The sequence below is a fragment of the Lepisma saccharinum genome, unplaced genomic scaffold (assembly GCF_977018435.1).
Source record: "Lepisma saccharinum unplaced genomic scaffold, izLepSacc3.1 HAP1_SCAFFOLD_408, whole genome shotgun sequence".
NCBI classification, from domain to species: Eukaryota; Metazoa; Arthropoda; class Insecta; order Zygentoma; family Lepismatidae; genus Lepisma; species Lepisma saccharinum.
Window position 1 is genome coordinate 150,853 of NW_028143111.1, and position 10,608 is coordinate 161,460.

Consider the following 10,608-nt stretch of genomic DNA (forward strand, 5'->3'; position numbering starts at 1 on the left):
GAATAGAAGAAGTACTTAATCCTTCCACAGAAGAATAGAAGAAGTAATTGATTCTTCTACAGAAGAATAGAAGAAGTAATTAAGCCTTCTATAGAAGAATAGAAGAAGTTAACCTTTCCAAAGAAAAAGAAGTTAACCACTCCATAGAAGAAAGGAGGAGAAGTCAACCTCTTTCCTAGAAGAAGAAGATAACTTTTGTATTGAGAATTTAAGCATATAATCTTTGTAATTATAAAGGTTTCAGAATATAGATTCTCATCCTTATATCCATTGGCATATATCCCTGCTTTCTGATTTACATTCCAAAGAAAATAACCCATAACCCTCGAGATTAGTAGTACTACATATTCCAGCAAGTTTTGTTTCATTTTTTTGAATGTACATATTTACCTCCAAATCTGCCTAATTTGATTGTACAATAATAGTAATGCAACACTCAGTAGCGACTCAAGCAAGTTCTTATGCTCGCCAAAATAACAAAGATAACAGATAACACCAGAGATTTATTTACACACCACATAACACCCCCAAAAGTTCCTCAACACCCCCTAAATGTTTCACAAGGGCTCAATTTATGGTCATTTGGCTCTAAATTTACATTAGACCCCCATAATTATTGACTTACACCCCAGATGTAAACATTCTGGATAAACCCTTGAATAACACACAAAATTGGCATGTAAGATAAGGAGCTCTCAAAGTCTCATACAATATCTTATCGGGAATAAAATGCAATTCGTTATGTTCGTCATTTAGGATTACTTATCACAATATCAATATACTGATTGCGCGAAGGATGCCATTTTTCAGCACGTATAAGTATATTTTCAGTAATGTAAAGTGTTCTTCTGATTTTCCTGTTGCAACTGTCGTCCTTTAATTAGAAAGAGAACGTTACATACATTGCTTTTGGTCGAATGTGGATGTGAAATCATATTCAATACAGAAAATGTATTAACAAATCTTCATACGCCAATTTCTACACAAATGACGTCATGTAAGGAGAGGTGCACTTCAGTCTATAGGTAAGCCTAATATTTTCTTAACCCCTTCTGACCCTTTGTATATGATCATGTACATCACTTTTATTATTTTTTTAATGCGTGATTTTTCAGCATTTAATTTTTTTTCCGCATGATTTTTTACATTTCGTCTGCTGAGAAATCGCTAAGCTACTGCCATCTGGTATCACCTTCAGAAAATAGAGAGTAAATAGCAATGATGGCGGGAATAATTGACGACATTGAAAGTAAATATCCTACATTTTGTATCACTTTAACATATATTTAGATTAAGTCATGAATATGCCAAAAAAGTATGAATATGTTTTCAGAAAAAATAAATGTTGTGGTTTTTGTAACAGAACACCTCTTAAAACCTAATTTCTATTTACTACATCAATCATAATTCCTCTAGATTTTGTATACAAGTTTCCGTATTTCCCACCACTTTTGAATGAACCTACTTTCTTTCCAGATTCTCTTAAATGTTAAACTCAGTTTCTTAGACGTGTTGAGTTAGAATCAACTACACTCTGTCTCCGAAATCTGTAAAGCAAGGCCGCGCATAACTTCTGAGAAGGGGAGAAAACGGGTGGACTAAGCAAAGCAGTACGCGCCGCTGCAAAGGGTTGGTAGCTGCAGCAGCGTTTTCTCTCCCTTCATTCTTTTCGCTTCACAATGTTAGCACTTGTTGTCGAATAATCTTCACCGGATACCTCTTCTAATATTTTAGTCTTGCTTCTTTCTAATCAATTTTCTCTAGCTAGGCGATTAGATGGTTCGGTGTTATATGGCCCATTACCCTCGCTTGTAGCTGTATCGTCTTAAAAACTCAGACCTAGGGCGACCATATGTCCAGTTTTGACAGGGACAGCCCCATTTCAGAGACGTGTCTCGGTCGTCCCGTCGAAATTATTAAAAAGCCAATACTTGTCCCGTTTTATAAAAGTCTAGGAGTTTGCGTGAAAGCCAGATCTAAATTTGAGAGATATTTTCATGCTGAAAAACGTTGATGGAACTTTTAAACTAGTGTCAAGCAACACTGTGGCACTGTGTTTGAAGCACTTCTTAATAATCAAAATGTTCCATTGTCGACCAGAATGTTTGAGCAGACAATAGTTTACTGTTTTTCCGCGTCTCGACTTGCATTGCTGTGTGTCTGTTCCGATATTTAGCAATGAATAATCATGGACAAGACGCGAACATCATGCAGTTTCAATACGGACAATGCAACTAGAATTTAAATTCCTCCATCTTGATACAAATTCAAAAGATAAATCTCGCGTTGTGTGTCAGATATGGCGGGGTTTTTATGGACGGTTGGTGAAGAATAAAGTTCTCAAGAAGATTGGGTAGTCTGATAAATACTTCAGCATAGGACTAACATCAAAGGTTGATCAAAAGGAAGAAGAAACGATGTGTAAGTCATACCGAGATTATAATAATGAATATCTTTTGACAACGGGAGATCATATTTCATTTATTGTTTCATTTATGTGACCCATACTGTAATGAATAATAATAATACGTTAATATAAAACCAATTTTATAATTAGGCCTAACCCATTATAACTATTATTATTCAGGACAGCGCCCGGGGGTAAACTCAGCTCCTTGGGAGGTTGCGTTTGTAGGTCAAAATATTGTGGTCACCCAACTTAGACCCCATAAATTCCGACAACAGATTTTTCTCTCCGCATTAGGGTTTTGTTCAACAAAGAAGTTCTAGAGGATTATAGATGGAGGGAGTACTTTCACTCATTCGCATCGTCTTTACAGAAACTGGAAGCTCTTGTCCGACCTCTCAGTTCCACAAAAATGATCGGTCAAGATAGACCCACGTTGTAGATATCACCGTCGTCATGGTTTTGTGAGGTACAGGACTCCAGAAACCTTGTAGATATCTGGTGCGTACATTTGTAATATGCGAGGCTCACGTCTGTATTTGAAGTTCACAGTGTAAAACTAGACAAAAATATTTCAGGCAACCGACGACGAACAATATATTTATGGATATTATTTACATATTTATGAACACAAGTTGTGTAATCACAGGTTGGGATTTGTACTTCAGGGTTCACTCGAGAAGAGAATGGTAAAATTGTTCACACACTATGTACACACTATGTTAAGAATTTCTCCTCAGGGTAACCTCATTCGAGAGCGCCGACCCATTAATAACGAAGACAACTTATTTTTCAGTTAGCTAACAAACAAAATATCTCAGCTTGAGAACTTTATTCCTTCGGAATTCACATCCAATTTGAAACTTACAGAGAATCCGACAGCTAGGTGCGTTTAACCTATGTCACAAACTGTTGAATTGTGGCTTCGTTCGAATTGCAGCCAGTTCTTGTAACGGGCGGGCGGGAGACACTAACACAGACATTCGAGATTTAAAACAAACAACAAACGTGCAGTTGGTGCAGATGTAACGAACGCTACGTGGTGGATATCTCCTTGCAAACGACAAATAAAATTGGTCGCAAACATGACGGCTGTGCGCATTCTGAAACCCACATATAGGCAACCCAAGCACCCTGATAGATTTTCAGTGGTTACACGAATACGCAAATAATCTGATAGTGTGCGTGTTTGCATTTGAAGTTGAACACTTGCAAGTCATAAATTGCTAATTCCTGTTACATATTTTAACATAATATGATGTTGACCGATTGAAAATGGTAGCTCTTGTATGATTTGGCACTTTCACCTTTGCAATTACTCAAAAGTGGCAGATAATCCACAGGTATCCAAAAAAGTTCGTGCCGTTGGAACGAAAAGTGAAAGTCAAACGGCATGTGTTGGCAACCCTGTCTGGACGATGTCAGAAGTTTACATTCCCGGCAACCGTCAGTCAGTGCAGAGTTGGGAGGCGTGTCGATCGCATAGACAGCAGGTCTGTAGGAACTACAATCCTGAAGGAAACATGTTAGTGTAAAAGGACGTTTTACAGCTGTTTACTGTATGAGTTTAAATTGGGCAGCAATGCTGCTCGAAAGATATGCTCCGCGTTTGGAGAGGCATCAGTGAGTTCAGTCGATTTGCATCGGGCGATGAAAACCTCCAGGACAAGCCTCGAGCTGGACGCCCCGCCACTATCGACGAAGCCCTGCTAAAGGAGACCATCGAGCGTGATCCACAGCAAAAGTGAAAAGAACTTGCACAAGGGTTTGGAGTGTCGGAGAAAACCATTCGATTGCATCTGCACAACCTTGGGAAGACTTGGAAGCTCAGTAAGTGGGTTCCTCACGTTTTGTCCGAGGAATACAAACGCCAGCGGCTCGCCATTTGCTCATCATTGCTGTCACGCCACAAGAAAGCCCCATTCCTGGACCAGATATTGGCATGTGACGAGAAATGGGTGTTATACAGTAACCGCAAAAGAAAACATAATTGGTAGTCCCCTGGTTCTGTTGCATTGACTCCCAAAGAAAACATTCATCATCAGAAGGTACTGCTCTGTGTTTGGTGGACCAGCGCTGGTGTTGTGCACTTTGAATTGCTAGAGCATGGTAAAACCATCACATCCGAGGCGTACTCGTCCCAGTTGCAAAGGGCTGCAGCTGCACTGAGTCCTAAGCAGCCAGCACTAGTCAACAGGAAAGGAGTGATCCTTCTTCAAGACAACGCTAAACCTCATACGGCGAAAGCGACCAAGGAGGTAATCAACACACTTGGTTGGAAAATTTTACCTCATCCTCCTTACTCCCCGGACATGGCCCCATCCGACTTTCACTTGTTTTTGGCCATGAATACCCATTTGCGTGAGCAACAGTTCCGAAACCGAGATGATGTCACGCAGGTCAATTTTTTGCTTCTAGGGACCACAACGTATACAAACGCGGGATTTATAAGCTTGTATCTCGTTGGGAACATGTAATTGAAGCTGAAGGAGCTTATTTTGCTGAATAAAACACATTTGCCAGAAATTACAGAGTCTTTATTTCTCACTGCAAAATACGCCATTAACTTTTTGGATACCTGCTAAAATAACATGAAACAAAAGAATACAACATCTAATGGAACTGGACTAATCCTTGTTCTAATCGCAGAGATAATCTGTTAAAATTAGTCATTTGCTTTACGAGACAATGCACGTTAAAGAGATCTAGGCAAATGTTTAACATGCTCTGTATTTTAAGCTGGCGGCGAATCGATATGGGCATATGCATGTCTTTGGATCAATGTGTAAAGTTTGGTTGGAAAGAGTGAGCTTCAAGTAAAGCTGTGAGCTTTGAGGGAGCATTGAGAGGATATGGGTACAATATGACGTATATAGAAATCTTGGGAATGAACTGGTTCTAAATAGTCACATTTAACATTTCTAAGTACGAAATTGTCTGGCTAAAGTGATCGTCTACTTCACTACACTGTCTCTATGTAACTTGTAAGTTTTCAACTGTTCACACACCACGATACTTCAAACGTTGTTTTCTGGTAATATCCGAAACACAAGATTGAATGTAAAGTCTGAAGTAGTGATATGTATTGCATTTTGTAATGGTAATGAATTTTCTGTTGTCTGAAGATGAATCTCCTACATTTCTTATAAATAATAATAAATCAAATAATAACAAAGTATATATGGAAATAAGATCTTAATTCACCTAGCTGCAGTCTTGGCTAAGCCAATAATTTTTGAAGATCTTCTAATATTTATTTTTGGTATAACCAAAATGATTTCTTGTTTAAACCTTGAACGTTGTTACATAGATAAAGCTAATCTTTCAAAATATAGACAGTTTGAACTGTGAAAAAATATTTTTTTCTCTGCTGAGGCATCACGGCGGGTCCTTTTCCTTTTTGCACATGTTTATTAGTCAAGAGAATTGAATGTAATATTTAATTTTTATTCCAGGTCAACTCCTGTTGAAGATATGGAAAAAGGATGAAAATAATTTCCAACAGTGAGTTCTAATCAGCAATGATCCTCAGAGTTCTGTTGACATTCATTATTGCCGTGGTCTCTCTAACATTGCCTTGTCCAACGCATTGCACATGTTATAAGGACGACGAACTACTCACGTCTGACTGTAAGCACCAGTCAATTGTTGATTTACCATTACTTGAAAATGAAAATTTAGAAGCGCTCGACTTATCTTACAATAGGATAAAGGAAGTAAAAAACAACAGTTTTCACTCAATACCGAAACTTAAGTATCTTTCTATATCGAACAACATTCTACTAAAACTGGAAGTGGAGGCATTTTCTGGCTTGACTAACTTACTTGAATTGGATCTCAGCAATAATTATTTGGGAACAATTAACAAGAACATTTTCAGTTCAAATCCTTTCCTAAATTCACTGTCACTAAGGGGTAATCGTCTTAAGAGTTTGCCAGATAGTGGACCTTTTCTTGCAAACTTGCATTCTTTAAAGATATTGAATATTGCCAGTTGCAAAATATCAAAATTACCTGAAAATTCTTTCAAAGACATGGAAAGTCTACATGAAATAGACGTGTCGTCCAATTATCTTATAACATTGGACATCGAAGTATTTAGTTCTCTGAAACAACTAGAGAATCTTAACGTTTCTGACAATCCATTAGTGTGCAATTGTAGTTTGAAAAGGTTCTGGTCTGTGATCAAAATGCAATGCAACATGTGTTTAAATCGTCTAGTGTGTCAGGAACCTTTGGCTTACAGAGGAAGGCAATTCATGTCTGTTCAGCATATGATGATGTGTGACTCGACTTTAAATGCAACCTCAAGTAAAGGAACATCTCCTCTGACAACTCAAGCATCAGTGAAGAGAGAAAACAATATACCTTTAGCTGGTGCAACAAGAAAATCACCAACGGATTTAACTCGTCTTGAAACTGAGCCTGATGGTGGCCATGATGATGATGAAGTAAAAATCCTTGCCAGGACTAAAAAACCTGGCAAATCTTCAAAGGAAAGAGGATTAATGATATGGACTCAACTGCTAATAGGACTGCTAGTGATCATAGTTGTGGTGTTAGTTATAATTTTGGTAAGGAACAAACAGATTAAGAAAAAGTACAGAGTTCGTGATAGAGTCAGTTCTGGAGAAATAGAATTACTGAATATGGAATCTAACAATTAAAGTTATAAATGTCATTTGATGTTAAGGTAACTGTACTTTGAATTTTATGATGAAGTGGCTATTGACATGATAAAATGCTACGTTGCATTCGTAAAATATAAAATTAACAATCTGTGAATATGTATAGGTGACATAAATGAATTGTCAAATTGTAATCCTGGCATGAGGAGTTGAGTAGCAAACATTGTCATCTAATTGTAAATAAATTGTTTATAACTAATCAAATCATGTTCATGGACAAATATAGCGAAATAATCCAGGCAAATTAGAGTAAAGATTCACTTCAAAAACAACCGACCATCTGAGGGCGATGTGTGGTCAATGAAGGTGTGGCTTCAGAGAACATCAGGAAATTAGGTATATTGAGAAGCTTATGATGAGATAAGCAATGCAAAGTAGAAAATTTGTTACGTGTATAACTTTGTATAGTGGTGTAACTTTAATTTTGGATCTGTTTAAACAATGGGCAAAATCCTCGAGATGTATTCGTGGTTGTGTCTCTTTGGGGCGACGCTCTGGTTCAGTTCTTCATTTTGCTGCCTTCCATCGTCCATATGACATGCTGTTGTCTCTCCTCTTGGAGGATTCTTCTGGAGGTTCGTTCTCTTTCCAGTTGTTAAGGTTAAGATTTGGTTGCTGCAGGTTTCTTTGGTATACGGGGGTCACTATTTATATTTTGAGCCTTGGCAACACTGATTGAAGTTAGGCGCGATTTGACGTTTGCACGGAATCGTCTGGCATTATTGACCATAACGTACTTCAAATGTTTCGTCAATAGCTTCATTTGTGTTGTATATGTTGCCTTGGATATTGCGCGACAACAATAAAATGGAATTAACTCGTGAACATTTTCCTGCGATGATTTTTTACGATTTTCGGCGTGGATTATCAAGACAAGAGTGCATCGATCAACTTACTTCTACATTTGGCGATGAAGCCCCATCCTTTGCCACTGTGGAACGCTGGTATAACGAATTTAATCGTGGCCGCCATTCGCTCACCGACGAGATTCGCGAAGGTCGTCCAAAATCAGTTGTTGTTCAAGAAAACATTGATGCTGTGCAAAACCTAATACTGCAAGATCGTCATGTGACATACTGTGAGATTGAGGCAACGATAGTCATTAGTTCCACCAGCATATATAAAATATTACATGATCATTTAGCTGTGAGAAAGGTATGTTCTCGTTGGATCCCACACAATTTGACAAAAACTCAAAAAGACGCTCGCGTCAATTGGTGCAAACAAATGCTCAATAAATACAATCGTGGTGCTTCAAAAGACGTATATAAGATTGTAACAGGTGACGAATCATGGATATATGCATATGAGCCGGAACGTAAACAGCAGTCGACTGTATGGGTGTTTCAAGATGAACCCAATCCAACAAATGTTGTTCGCGCTCGAAGCACATCGAAACAAATGGTCGCCTGTTTTTTTTCGGGAAAACTGGTCATGTGGCAACAGTGCCTTTAGAGGAACGTAGAACGGTCAACTCTGAATGATACACAACAATTTGTTTGCCAGAGGTCTTCGGTCAAATACGGAAAACAAACAAACGCCGTCGCATCATTCTTCATCGAGACAATGCCAGCTGTCACACATCTCGTCTAACAACCGACTTTATGAACAGTCAAAAAATCGAATCGATGGGTCATCCGCCGTACAGTCCTGATTTGGCACCCAATGACTTCTTTTTGTTCCCGAATGTCAAGAATAAATTGCGTGGACAACGATTTTCGTCGGCGGAAGACGCCGTTGATGCGTTCAAAAACCATATTATGGAGGTGTCTCAAGATGATTGGAAAAACTGCTTTGACAAATGGTTCGAACGAATGCAAAAGTGTATTGACCATAAAGAAGAATACTTCGAAAAACAATAAAGCAGTTTTCAATGCCAAATTCCTGTTTTTCCATTGTTAGGCTCAAAATATAAATAGTGACCCTCGTATTCTCCTTGATCTTCTGAGTGGTTGGTTTTTTTGGTTGAGGAATGAGGTAGTGTTGTTTGTTTTGAATTTGGTTTCGATACCTGGTGGAGGCACATAGTGGTTCGGATTCCACTTTAAACTGTAGGTCCAGTCCCAATTAACCTTACTCTGCATAAAGTGAACTTAAAACACCAAATCAATCAATCAATCAATCAATGTTTTGAATATGAATAATTAGTCCACTCCATAGAATAAACCAGCTACGGAGTTTATTTTTTTCTGAAATGTTCTGATCTTAAGAGATGGTATATTTCTTTGTGTGGTAGGGTCGTTCCGATGTGTTTAATTTAAGATTTTGAAGCAGCTCAGCTTATATTCTGGAGTGTGAATTTCATTAGGTTAAGTCAATATAAGAAATGGATAAGCTGTTGAGAAGGCTGTATATGTATCACTGTTAGTTCATCCAGAATGTTGGGAAAGAAAGTATGAAGCTTTCTTTCTGTGGTGGTATATCTCCGTTCCTCATTATACCTTCGACTGTAGAAGGATATTGCTCTACTAGTTCATATAATGAATTAAACAGAAGAGGAAGCATTGCGCAGATTTGAGAGAAGGATGATAAGCAAAATGTATGGACCGTTCATTGAAAATAATCTCTTGAGGATAAGGACTAATGAACAACATCACAAAGAAAGAGAATATAGTGAGATTTAAAAAATTACAAGGAATACGATGGCTGGGTCATGTGCAGAGAATGGGAAAGGATAGAATGCAAAGGAAAGGGATGCAAGAGAAAATCTACGCAAGAAGAAGAAGAGGAAGACCAATGAAGAGATGGATGGATGATGTCATGGAAGATCTACGTCATTTGAAGGTGAAAAGATGGTTGGAGATTGCAGAGGACAGGGACATATGGAGGCACATAGTTGAGAAGGCCAAAGCCTACGAGGAGCTGTAGCCCCATATGGTAAGGTAAGGTAGATTCATAAATCTTATCTCCATAACTACTTTATTTTAAAATAAAATCCTTAGAAAAATATTTGGACCTAAAAGGGATGAGGAGACAGGTGAGTGGAGAAGGTTACATAATTTAGAAGTACATAATTTGTATTCATGTCCAGATATTACTAGAATGACTAAATCAAGAAGAGTTAGGTGGTGGGCAGGCCATGTGGCACGAATGGGAGAGAAATAGGTGTTTAGAGGATTCTTGTTGGGAAACCTGGTGGTAAGAGACCAGTAGGAAGGCCAAGACGAAGATGGAGAGTCAACGTTGAGATGGGCCTAAAGGAAATCGATAGGGATGGAAAAGTGTGGATAGATCTTGCTCAGGATAGGGATAGATCGAAGGCCTGTGTTGGTACAACCATAAACCTTCGGGTCTAGGAATGCTACAGAGTTAGTTAGTTAGTTATCTGCATACCCTATCCTGAAATAGTTTTTGGATGCTGGTCAACACAAGAAAGGACAAGTGCCACTGTTGAAGTCAGAAAAAGTTCCTGTCATTCATAATACGACTTCCAGTCGAAAGGATCTTGCTAATTCTTTTAAGGCTCGGGGCTCATAAAAATACAGCTTAGAATTTAGATTTGTTTATTTCATT

The 10,608-nt window shown here is 38.3% G+C and overlaps 1 protein-coding gene across 1 annotated transcript in view; it reads left to right on the forward strand.

Annotated features, from left to right (window-relative positions):
• Nucleotides 1-7,138, forward strand: part of LOC145982774 (uncharacterized) — a 35,158-nt gene extending 28,020 nt beyond the window's left edge. The window contains exons 4-6 of the mRNA XM_083116138.1: nucleotides 3,057-3,096; nucleotides 4,405-4,681; nucleotides 5,942-7,138. Coding sequence (XP_082972264.1) covers nucleotides 3,057-3,096; nucleotides 4,405-4,681; nucleotides 5,942-7,074 — 1,450 coding nt within the window. The 3' untranslated portion in view covers nucleotides 7,075-7,138. The remainder of the gene's footprint in view (nucleotides 1-3,056; nucleotides 3,097-4,404; nucleotides 4,682-5,941) is intronic.
• The last annotated feature ends 3,470 nt before the right edge of the window (nucleotides 7,139-10,608 follow it).